The sequence below is a fragment of the Anas acuta genome, chromosome 4 (genome assembly GCF_963932015.1).
Source record: "Anas acuta chromosome 4, bAnaAcu1.1, whole genome shotgun sequence".
Taxonomy (NCBI): Eukaryota; Metazoa; Chordata; class Aves; order Anseriformes; family Anatidae; genus Anas; species Anas acuta.
This window is the reverse complement of record NC_088982.1, coordinates 31967727-31980498: the sequence shown is the minus strand read 5'-3', so window position 1 is coordinate 31980498 and position 12772 is coordinate 31967727. Positions and strand designations below refer to the sequence as shown.

The 12772-nt window shown below is 44.4% G+C and overlaps 1 protein-coding gene across 7 annotated transcripts in view; it reads right to left on the bottom strand.

Moving 5' to 3' along the window:
* The window catches only part of LIN54 (lin-54 DREAM MuvB core complex component), a 34881-nt gene that overhangs the window by 7764 nt on the left and 14345 nt on the right, over positions 1-12772 (bottom strand). For 4 of the 7 annotated variants that reach the window (XM_068680565.1, XM_068680570.1, XM_068680566.1 and 1 more), the window contains exons 3-8: positions 8518-8638; positions 5754-5899; positions 4049-4207; positions 1460-1676; positions 647-720; positions 284-481 (exon numbers count right to left, since the gene is read on the bottom strand). In XM_068680565.1, the coding sequence (XP_068536666.1) occupies positions 284-481; positions 647-720; positions 1460-1676; positions 4049-4207; positions 5754-5899; positions 8518-8638 (915 nt within the window). The remainder of the gene's footprint in view (positions 1-283; positions 482-646; positions 721-1459; positions 1677-4048; positions 4208-5753; positions 5900-8517; positions 8639-12772) is intronic. The other 3 variants (XM_068680569.1, XM_068680571.1, XM_068680572.1) reach the window with 3 other exon arrangements.

The window sequence follows — 12772 nt, the reverse complement described above, 5'->3', positions numbered from 1 at the left end:
AGGGACAAATAGCAGCTTTAACAAACCCAAAAAGGATCCAAAAAATAAGGTTGGTACCGGTGATGCCACAGGCTGACTGAATTCTTGTCTGAACAGACTGGCTAGTCAGCTTTCAGCAGGGGGTTTCAGTTATTCTCCTTTTCATTCTCAGCATTGGCCAGATTTTGACAAAGCATACAACTAACTCCTAACCCCTTGGCTGGGGAGCAAGGACTTCTAACTGGAAGGCAACATGTTCCACAACAGCACTACTTTCTTACTTATCTCTGGGTTAAGACTGTACCTGTGTGACATACTGAGCTGGAAGGACTGCATAGCCGACGTTTCCTGTGCCAGGTGCTGGTGCCAGGACAGTGCCTGGGGGAAGGTTGGTGAGGTTGGGCTGTATCTGTGGCAGTGGAGTGGCTGGCATAATAAGTCTTTGTTGGGGCTGACTGGTAGTGACGATCTGGGAAGTTGGGTTGATTGGTTTGGGCACCACCTGGAAAGAAAGTCTTGATGAAATCTTGCCCCTTCTTTTTTTTTTTTTTTTTTTTTTTTTTGTTCAGAATGCACTTATATTAATAGAACATTTCGCAATGGTGCTGAAATTGGACTTTTTCATGCAGCTGACAAGCCAGTAATATGCCTTTTACATTCAGCTTACCTGTTTCACAGTCTGGGCCGGCACTATGGGAACAGACATCCGCACTGGGGTGGCATTCACCACCACTGGCTTTGCTGCAATCAAGACATAACATTACATTAACACACATTATTCACTCAGCAGAGCTGAGTCAAGACTTCCATATGCAGAGAATCCAAGGACACCGAATACTGTAACTATGCTGAGAATAACTGACCAAACTCATAGCAGGCAACACTTACGCCAAAACACCACCTACATGAACAGTTACGTGCACAAGAGTGCGGGCATATGCTTAGCAGCTATGGTTTAAAAACCAGTTTGGGCACACAGCCTCTCTGGACACCCAATTTCATTTTGCCAAGAGGACACTAAAATACTACAGCTTGGTTTCAGATTGTTGATTCCATCACAGCTCCAGAAAGCATGGACAGGAACCATCAGAAACATTTGGCACTTTTAATGCACTTTATGTTGAAGGATCTTAACATTGCAGTAGTTTTGCCAAGATGTACGTGGGCTCTCATGGCTTCCTACTTCTCACACCGAGAAACCGGCACTTGCCACAAGTCACCCCCATGCTGGTAAGCTAGGTGAAAGCAACAGAAAATGCTGCAGGGATTCAGGCCCAACGATGAAACCATTTGACACAGGGGAGCATTTCCACATACAAACCTGAGGTAGCAGGAGAACTCAAAACCTTTCAAAACCTACCACAAACTTGGATACATCTGGCAGTCTTGAAAATTTCTATTACGTAACTACTTAAATCCTCAAAAACCAAACAAAGGATTAAAAACTTAGTTCAGACACCACATCAGCACCAGCACTTACCCTGTTGGAGAGGCTGTGTATTTGTACTGGGATTTTGACTGGCCGACTGGGTTGAACTATTGGCTGTCGTGGCAGTAACGAGTCTGACGTAATGGAACTTGCTTCCAGGTACCTGAATCTGCTGAACATTGGGTGCAGTTGCCAAGGGAATAATTGTCTTAAATTGAGATGTACCCACTCCTCCTACAGTAATGGTCTGCACTGCTGATTTCACAGCCTATTAAGCCAATACAGAGAGCATAAAGTTACTTTTACAAAGGCAGAAAGAACAGCAGCACGTCTATTCCTCCATGCGTTAGTGAGGAACTCTTTGATCCATTAGCATCCATGAGAAGTCAGTCAGTTATCCCCATTTTTTGCTTTCCAGAGTAAAAAAAAAAAAAAAAAAAAAAAAAAAGAGACGCAAACAGATACAATGCCAGCCAAAGCTTGGTGCAAAGCAAACTCTGTTCTGCTTTCAATTCTTTACAGCAAACTCCCGAGTAAACTAATATTTGAAAGAGTAGGATGACTCAGTCTGCTTCCCAAGATACAGTGTATGCCAAATTAGACTTCAGCTGACTAAGGAGAACAGTGCTCACTTCATCTTCAAACTCAAGCAGAGGACAAAACTAAAAATATTCCTATTAATAAAAACACGCAGTAAGAACTCCTTGCAGAACTGCTTGTGCTGGACTGCAGCACGATTAATCTGTGTGTACAGATAGGTCCTGTTGGACACAGCTTATGATGAACACACACAAGTCACTGTGCAGCCCTCGAGGTGCAAACGGAACAGAATCCACAAACTGATTGCTGAAGAGATGACAAAGTGGGCAGGCTGTGAAATGAGAGAAGCAAGAACAATGAAGGGCAGCAAAACAGATTTACTAAATAATAAATACCAAAAGGAGAAAGAAGTGGATTTTGGCAGATCTGTGCTGCTGCACAGCCAGGGTAGCAGTACATCTCACATTCACAGTACTTCAGCTTTGCAATTCCTCTCAAACAACACACTGATAACAAGTCTACATCTATTATTTTTATAAACATTCATGACTGTGTGGGCTTGATAGCAGCCCTTTTACCATTCTTTCTGATGACCTCAAATGTGAGTTCATTCCTCTTCTTTCTCCTTTTATCCGACTTCTTTTGGAGTTCAGCTTCTTATTCTCAGAATCTCTTAAAACTGATATTAAATCTATCATGCACATTTGAACTAAGATCTAACGTTAAATTTAATTGATACAACGATATGACTTAATATAACATTTTCCTAGCTTCCTAGCTTCGAGCACCTACAAGACTGAGATCTCATTTCACACATAACTTGACTGGAAATATAAGCTCACTCTTATGTAAGTTTTTCCCTGGGATAACCTTTTTTTTTTTTTTCCTAAATAAATATATTGAAACCTCAGGAACTCAGACCCATTGGAAACAAGCGCTGTTTGCAAGCACACTCACAGCCACACTCACAGGGAAAGCAGCTTGGGCAAAGCTCTCTCTAGCACATAAATTTCTGACTGCTGTCCAAAGACAACTGGAAAAATTGTAAAATTTAAGTGACAGCTCTTCAAAGTGTATCTTCTTGAGCCCTGTGATGACAAGGAAAACCCTTGTGTTGTTTCAAATAGCTTTCGATCAGATCTCAAGATGCCTACCACCCAGGAATCTCAGTTCTGTCACTGAGTGCTTGCATTAAAATGATTTCATATTTTAAAATACATTTTAAACAATCTTGCCAGCTGTACTCCGAAATATCAAATCATGCTGGTGCCTATGTCTCCTTATCACCATTCCCATTATCACACGCCATGCTAAGACAAGACTAGTAAAATCTCTGAGCCTCTAGTCTTTTGCAGTGCATGCTACTGTGTCCACTACCTGAGCTATGCCCACTTTGCTCATTTACACTCATACACGTTCCTGTGTGTTTACCAAAACAGGAAAACAAAGATTCAGATAGAAAAAGATTCCCCTAAGACAAAAAAAGGAGGGATAAAATAAGAACTGTAGTTTGATAGACTGCTCAATTCTGTCTCATCTTCCATTAATGCAAGGCAACTTATCCAACCTCATAGGGAGAACCTTAATTTTTTTCTAGAAACGAGACAGATGGAACTATTGACTTAAATTCTGTAGGTCTCAGACCACAGCGTCTTGGTTATGCAGATGTTTACCACAAGAATATGAGCTCCATTGTCGCAAGCCTCAGAAACACCCAGGAAGCAGCCCTAGTCAGTGGAATACAGTGTTCGTTGGTGGAAAAGAACCAGCCACTTCAGGAATTCTTCCTACTGGCACGGGGTGCCTCTCAGATGACTGGGGAGATTTAATGTGCAGAGACAAGAACATGCCCCAAGTGGGGCTTCTCCAGCATGGGCACCTGCTTTCTAAGCGCGTGTGCCCTTGATAGTGCTGCCAATAGTTGGCACCTCTTGATGGGAGGAGCACCTGCTCCTCTGAGCAACACTTCTGCCAACTCTTAAGCAAATGCTGCTACGAGAACACCTTGGGACTGCCAGTTTGCAGCTTAGCACCCTAGATTCTCATGAGCATGCGATGAGACGCAGACACGCTAGAAATTAAACGAAAGTCAGTCTGTACCTGCGCTGTTGTGTGGTTGACTATGGCCTTCCCAGGGGAGGAGGGTGCTGACTGCTGCACTGTGAGGATCTGCTGTCCTAACGCTACATTCAGTGGGACGCCCACCGTCTTCTGGGGGGAGTTGGGAGGCTGGGAGGCCACTGACACCACTGTTAGCTGCTTGGCAAAACAAAGAAGCAGTTTAAATCTCTGAGCAGCATGCAAGACCCTGTACATACACGTCCCCCTCCTTGTGAGAGAGGTACAGTTCTCCCACAGTAGCTCAAGTTCTTCCTGCGAACAAGGGCGCTGTATTCAGTCACAGCTCACATGGCCTGACTGTGCAAGCACAGCACGGAGATATGTTAGAAACTTCAAGGCATTGCTGGTTTCCAGCACTGAAAGTCCCATGCAAAAAGCTAGCACTGCTTCTCTTTTCCTTTCACCCCCCTCCCCAAACTCTGCACACTCAGCCTGAGCATTGTCAGGATAGATTTCTGAGTAACACCTTTCTAATCAGCACCGTGACTGTTTCATGACAAATGGAAGCTTTAGAGGAGGATAGTGGAAAGGAAGAACAATCTCACTTTATGCTATTAATTCAGCCAAAACGTAAGAGCTGCATAAATATTTTTCAACTTCTTTCATTTTTTTTTTCTTTCTGATACTTTTTCCTTTCTGACTCCTGTAACGATCCAGTTTTCTGACCAGAAATTTCTGCAGAGTGCATCATTTCAATACTCTGTTCTAAACACCCGCAACCCTTCCAAGGTCAGTTTTCAACTCGTTTTTAAAATTCCTACTTCAAGTTTTAACAAAAAGAAACCCAGCTTTTGAAACCATTTGTTTTTAAAAGATACTTAGAATTATTTATCTACAGTAAACTCAAGAGGTAGCACAAAGTCTTCTCACTCCCACTCATCTGTTAATTTTTATTATAAGATTGACTTAACAGCTTCCCTGAAATGCTTTTCCCAGCAATATTTCTGAAATACAAATCTGTTCGTCTAACTCTCCGTAGCGAAAAGCACACCCAAAATAAGAAAATCTTAATTCTTGTGCTAGTTTTTATACCTGCTGCTTAGTTTGCATGCATTATACGTCTTGGTTCCCCCCCTGACAACCACCCTTTCTCCAGTAATATTCCTATTCTCAAGGCAATTTTAATCAGGTCTAAAATCCCAGCCTTGCCGTGATGCTTGTCTGCATCGCATGAGTTATTTTCCTATCAATTGCCTGCCTGTGCCAATCTCCAGTTCCATCAAGGATCATTGCCAATCTCATTTCTGTCAGACAAGATTAGAGAAGACTAAATTATCTATGCAGCACCAGGCGACAGTTAGTAAATGTTAACCTATTAACATAACCAAGGTCTCCTCTTAAACAGCCTGTTGAATTTTTATGAATGCATTTAAAGACAAAAAAAGGGATTATTTGAGCGCTTGGCTAGGGGAGAACAGCTGCTCTGGGAACGGATGCTGAGGGAATGGCGAGAAGTGACAAGAATGGGAAATTAACGCAGTACTGCCTATTTACTTAAAACCACATTAAAGGAGGCGGTTGAAAAACCCAGCGTGGGCCATTAACGCAGAGCATAGTGCCACGCAACGGAGGCTCTGGAGTGGCAGGATCACAGACAGCTCGTAGCCAAGACTCAAACACAGAGCTCCATTCAGATCACTTTGCAGCAGGGATGGGAGGGCTGCAGCCAGAGTGGGGTCCTTACCTTATTGGGGGATTTGAGTGGTGAGATAGCTATTTTATTCGGTGTCTGTTGTGTTGTTGTACTCAAAGAGGATCCAATAACTCCAGTCTCAGAGATCGTTATTGTCTTTGGTGGTGTTCCTGGAGCAGATTGCGAAAGAACCCTGCCTATAATCAACAAAGACACGGTCAGCTTCAGCATCCCCTTTTAGAACTTGTAAAGCTCAAGTTTTCCCTGGTTAGCATGCTGTTGATCCTTGCTTCTGAGGGTACCTTACCTACCAGGAAGGACAGTGGAATTCTTTAACTTAATTCAAAAAGAAAGCAGAAACAATCCGCATTACTACAAATGAAGGAACAGTTTTCTCAGGCTTAACAAAACTGACGTTTACTTTGAGTTTTCTGAGGCATCCAGCTGGCAATTCTCGAAAGCCAGCACAGCGTCCCCAGGCACGCGTCCCTCCAGTACACCTGCGCTGCACGCAAGCACTCAGCCAGCTGGCAGAGTGCTACCAAGTCCCTGGGCTACTGCCAGTGTACAGAAAAACTGTGAATTGGGAAGGGGTGGAGGGGCACTTCCCTTTAACACTCTGCCAGCAGAAACTAGCTCTATGACAGCGACCACCAAAAAGGCGCTTGGTGTCTCTCTACATTCAACTGTGACTTTTTTTCATTCCATTTGTGCTGGTGGTTGGCTTTTTCACTGCCTAACACAATATATGATACTCTTGTGAAAATACGCATGGAGGTGCAACTCCCTATACCATCTGCTTTTGCAATAGCAAAGAAGCTTAAACATCAAAAACAGCAGCTCTGAATCACAAAATCAGCCTCATGAATATTGCAAACACTGCAAGAGCAGAAAATAGATTTTTTTTCATACTTTTAAGCTGCTTTCCAAAGAGTGTTTGACCACTGAGCCTTCCTCTGCTGCACTTTGGCTCAGATGTGTGTTTCTGTCACAGCCTCTCTCAGCAATTCTCTCATATTATATATATCAAAATATAAGAAAAAGCAGTGTCACTTTGCCATCCAAAACCAACTGGTGACGTGAAAATTGGGTCAGCTGCAACTAACATGATCAAGCATCATCCGCGTAGAAAGCTGCCCTCCTCTGAGATCTAAGTGCTCCGAGATAACCCTCACTTGTGTGCAGACTAAATAACAGCACGCTTGGTTGCTAAAGCCACATGCAACCTGAAAATGTCACTGTGTGTGGGAATTTTACCATCTTCACTATTTAGTGCTTCTAGTTTTGTTTTTTCCTGGTGATAGCTTTCCCTTTCTCACTGCATCCCCTCTGTGCTCCTTGGCATCAGCTTCCTAAACAGAATCTGGCTGCTTATATTGACAATCCTTGCAAAATTACAACTTGCACCTCGGTTTTCAGAAATGCCCAGGCAATTAAACGTGTCTATAGGATTGAGAAAAACACACACACAAAATCTAAACAGAACATACGTGTGCTACACCTTCCCTAAAGCGATACCAACCTCTCAGCTGGTAAGCTGTACTGGCTGTTTGGGGTTGTGAGGGGAAGGGAAGATGTTTAGGAAGGTTTCACTTAGAGAAGCATCTTCACCTCGCCAGCTCAGGGAAAAGTACTTGCTGTCCTCCAGCTTATTGATTGAAAAGCTGGAAGCTCATTTCTTTAATAACACATTTGCTAGTCAATATGATGCAGATCTGTTGTGACCTGCATGCTTCTTTTCCCTCTGGAGACAGCAAGCTTTAGAAATCTAATGGAACAATAAAATCTTGCAAAAACTATTTCTGTTCTGTTTCTTTAACTGTTTGTCAGTTTTCACATACTGCCAAATGAAAAGATTGAAGTGGCTTGTTGGGTTTTTGAAACACACAAAAACCTTAGTTCAGATGCATATGCATGACTTTTTACAACTAGCACAAGTCCTGGTTCCGTAAGGACTTAACACATTCATATGTGGAAAATATTTTAGGTCTGCTTGGAGGGGGGGCAGTCTAGAAACAGCTCTGAAGGTGACTGGCTTCCTTGGTGTGTCCTTTGGAAATAATTTGCGTGCCTAAAATGTTACCTGCATACAACCCCACCAAAAATCAAATGATTCAAGTCTAAGTCACCTAAACAAGCAAAGTGTAAGGTTACTGACCACTACTGGGCCCCTCACCACAAGAAGGACATTGAGGTGCTCGAGGGAGTCCAGAGAAGGGCGACGAAGCTGGTGAGGGGCCTGGAGAACAAGTCCTACGAGGAGCAGCTGAGGGAGCTGGGCTTGTTCAGCCTGGAGAAGAGGAGGCTCAGGGGCGACCTTATCGCTCTCTACAGGTACCTTAAAGGAGGCTGTAGCGAGGTGGGGGTTGGCCTGTTCTCCCACGTGCCTGGCGACAGGACGAGGGGGAATGGGCTAAAGTTGTGCCAGGGGAGTTTTAGGTTGGATGTTAGGAAGAGCTTCTTTACTGAAAGGGTTGTGAGGCATTGGCTGCCCAGGGAAGTGGTTGAGTCACCATCCCTGGAGGTCTTTAAAAGACGTTTAGATGTAGAGCTTAGTGAAACAGATTATTGGAGGACTTGTTAGGTCAGAGGTTGGACTCTGTGATCTTGGAGGTCTCTTCCAACCTAGATGATTTTGTGATACATTTATCTGCTTCTACCTACATCAAAATCTTTGCTGATTTTTCCCCCAATTGCTTGAGGTGTTAGAACAGAAACTATAATAAAAATCAACACAGGAAAAAAAAACTAAAATTGCCATCTCTTCGAATAACCTTAAAAAATCATAAAGCAAAACAAGTCAAGTAAGTACAACCTGCAATGACTGGTGACACTTGAGTGGTCTGCCCTGTAACGGCTTTGCTATTGATTGGTTTTGCAAAGATCAGCTTGGTGATCACTGGGCCAGAAGTTGGGGTTCGGGTCTTCTTCGCAATCTGAAAGACGGATAAAAAAATTCTCAAATAACTTGAGTGTTTTGGATCTAAATCATCATGTTAATGACATCATACAAGATAGAGTGCAATATTCACAGACAGAATAATTCACCATCTCACACTTTACCTCCATTTCTCATGTTGGAGAGAACTGGGTTATCATCTATGCCTCTAGAGAGAGCCAGACTCCAAAGCAGGACAGCCAAACTCCTCACAGCTATCACATAAGATATCCCTGAACAAAGACACCTCATTTTCAAGGCACCTTATTATTGTCCTGAAAATTTTTTTCACATATGGCCTGCCTATGTAAAAAAATATTCAAGTTAAAAGCCAAGTCTCAAAATTTCAAGCTTAAAAAAAAGTTACTTTTTCAGCCACCCAGGACATAACTTGCTCCTTGAGTCACTTAAATGAGACCACTACAGCTCTGAAATGTTTCTTCACTGCTCTGAAACATTTCCTCACCTGTTCTGACACAGCAGCACACTCCTACCCTGCAAATGGGAAAAGGGAACGTGGATCATCAGCCCCTGAAATTTTGGGAGATGGGCTAGCCAAAAGCAAATCGGTACATCCAGGCCCAAGAGTAGGGGGCCGTGTGTCCCTTCTGTGACATCTCCCCTCTGCAGTGCAGCTGGACCAGGGACAGGTACGTGCAGTTCAATGAGACAGACTGCATGAACTTAAAGGCTTTTTCAGCAGGGTTTGGTAATGAGGACAATCAGAACTTCTTCCTCCCTTCTCCACACTGAAGGGGCAGCTACCAGATGCATTTATCCCAACCATTTCTATACCCTGGCATGCAGGTGTGGAAAATTCAGCCTAGAGGTGACTTCTTTCAAAGACTGCTTCAAACCACCAACTGTCAAGGCTACCAGATGAGGGCAAGCACTAGGATCTTCTCCCGTAAGAAATATTGTACTCAGGCCCGCAGATGAGCCCTGTCCTGCCTCTCCTCTGCCCCATCTGCCTGTGTGCATCCCACAGGCATTGGCCACCACCTGCAGCAAGATCAGAGGCATGAGATGGCACCAACGTGGGGAGCCACATCGAGATAGCACATCTGTTGCTTTTACTCAAACAAGCAGAGAAACCTTACACATGGAGACAAATACAGAGATGACAGCTATTTTCAACAGCCTGAGAAGGATGCAATTGCTTAAATGAAGCAATCAAGTAGGCTGGATGTTGTGGTTTCCTACACAAAACCCCTATTTATAGCGTTTGCTGTCTGCAAACACCTCCTTTACAGGAGCGCGGCGCCGAAGCATTGCAAGTGGTCGGCAGTGTGCAACAAATCCAGCGGGCTGCCCGCGGAGAGGGCGCGTGAGGCTGCTTGGGCTGCCTGCAGTGTGCTGGCAGCACAGCTGGGAAGCCCCAGGGTGGCACCACAGCTCCTGGCCTCGCACCGCCAGCAAACCCCGCGTCGTGTACCCGAGTTGTGCCCAGCTGAGGCCAAGGGCCCCCAGGCAGCTCTGACCCTGGGCAGTGCCAGATTGGAGATTGCTATGCTGTTGAAATTCATCCTAACCCTGATATAAGTTATCACCGTGATTTACCTGCTGTCGCTTCTAGTCTCCAAAGCAAGGGCAAAGTCTGGCCCAGAACATGGCCAACACCTAGCAGGAACAGTGAGCACACAAACAGCAGCAGTTGTTTCCCACGAACAGTCATTATCCATGCTTAAATTACTCACATAAACACTTGTAAAACACCAGCCAACTGTTACCAGCGAGTTTCTGAGGGAAAAGTAAAAATCCCTGAACAAGAGCTGGTCAACACGAGCAGCCCTGCTTCAAGGGGGCTCAACTTGTGATACCCTCCTCAGATTTTTTTTTTTTTTTTTTTTTTGGGAAACTGATGGACTGCGAAGCAGCAGCTCTACATTTTCTAAGAAATGACTGAACTCCCTCAGGCTTTCAGAAATGTGGCGAAAAACCCGCATGCCCCACTGGCTGTCTCTTGGCAGTGAGCCTTTCTGAAGCATCGATAGCCCCAGTGTCTGCCAGAGCCTCCCAGGCTAAGGTGGGAAGCTCATTACCCGTTTCAGTAGAGACTGGAGACACCAGAGGAAATAATGAAGGTGATCAAAAATCCTAGAATAATTTTTGTGTTTTAAGTAATAATTTCAAAGCATTTGCCTTTGAGTCTTTATTTTGTTAGAGTTCAAGAAGTGTTTGGACAACGCTGTCAGACACATTGTCTGATTTTTGGGTGGTCCTTTGGGGGACCCAGGAGCTGGACTCGATGATCCCTGTGGGTCCCTTCCAGCTCGGATATTCTGTGATTCTGTGACTGAACGTCCTCCCGACGCTTCAGCAAGAGCAACTTCTACGGAGCCCTCTGTCACTGCCTGTGCTGATCACAAGGAGGTCACCATTATTCCTTTTTGCCTATGTAAGCTAAGCACACTCTCGGAAAGTTACTTTGAATTAGAGTGCAGAAGTACTTCATAGGGCAAAGAGCTCTTCCCTAAGAAAATTATTAGTTTAAGAAGCACGCAGCAGCCTTCTTTCCCCTGCAGAAAGGAAAAGCTTAACGTGCAAGCATTTTTATTTCAAGGGTGTCTCCCTAAGCTCTTCCCACTAAACAAGATGAACAAGTGTGCTTCCATGACCAGCCTGCCTTCAACTGTCAAGCAACGTCGTATTATGACAGAAAAAGGCACTCGCATACCTTGAATTTACTGCAGGCTAGGAACAGCCACAGCCACTTAGCACAAAGGAGCTAACATAGCATAAACCCACTCCCTAGATGACCTCATGGGAGCTCCTCCATGCAGCCACACCCTATCTAATTTTTACTTGGCATAATAGGAAAAAAACCTCACAGAGTCTGGAAATAGGAGACAACAGCCTACTTGAGAGAAGATAATAAGGGCCCTGAGTCAGGCGCAGAGATTTGCTGTGGGCTTAGGGAGTGTGCGAGGTTATTTTCCCACAGTGAGACAAAGCCACGCTGACAGTGTGGCAGTTGTCTTGTCACAGTAGCTACAGACACGCAGATGTAACCACCGAAATGAGGAGCTGGCTACCACATCCAGACAAATTCAGGTTGGAGCAGCTCAGCCGCAGCAGTGGCGATGGGTCTGGGCCTCTGCTTCTCACGCAAGCGCCAGGTAGCATGCAAGCACATCATGCTTTTTCAGCCTGCACACAAGCAGAGTCCCAGGCTGGAATTATGTGCTGGCCAAATGGTTTCGTCCACACGTGCAGGGCAGTGGTTCCTACTATATCGTGACAAACCGTCCAGATCTACAGAAGGTCTATAGAAGGGAGAGCAATAAACCTCTTGCTCCAGAAGAAGCCTGAGGTCCTGCTGTTTTACACCCTCCAGCTTCATACCTCTAACATCGTGGTCAGCGAGGGAGCAGGACTCCGAGGCACGTTTTGTAGAACTCTATCAATTCTGCCTTTTCTCAAGTGCTGAGATCTCAAGCATCGCAATTAGATTCCAGTAAGACAAAAGGATTTTATTTTTGACCTGCAAAGCCCCTACAACATTGATGATGTAAGGAGAACTGTACAGAGCTCATTAGCCACCCAGGCATCGCCTTCTATCAATTCGTTTTTTCAGCACAAAGTCAAGCTGCTGCACTGCCTTGCATCTGAAACCGCTTCACATGAGTTAAGTTACACAAGACCCTTGGGAAGCAGGGAAGCATTCACTGCTTCCTTTTCCACTCAGGAGGTGCCAAGAAGGCACTGAAAGGCTGAGAGGCTCGTCAGGATCATGGAGTTAACGCATGACATCATTTTCTAAGCGTGGGTTACCTCCCTTGTCATCTATGATAGAGTAAGACCGTGAATCTCTCACCTAGCCTCCTATATCCTTTTGATAATTAAGTAATTTCCTGCAGGGAGACGTACTGTCTAGGAGTTGCACGTGTAGTTGTCTTTCCTGCAGTATCGGTCACTTTTAACAAACTGAACTCTGCCTTCTTGCTTTTCATTTCTACTTCCTCATCTCCTTACAGGGGAAAAAAAAAAAAGGAATATCAGGCATTAACAATTCATTCCATTTTGCAAAAGGAAGCAAAGATTTAATAGAAAGACCATAACAAACAAATTCAACCCAACTGCAATTAAATGGATTAACAAAGGGATGCAAGCCCATTTACAACGGGTTATA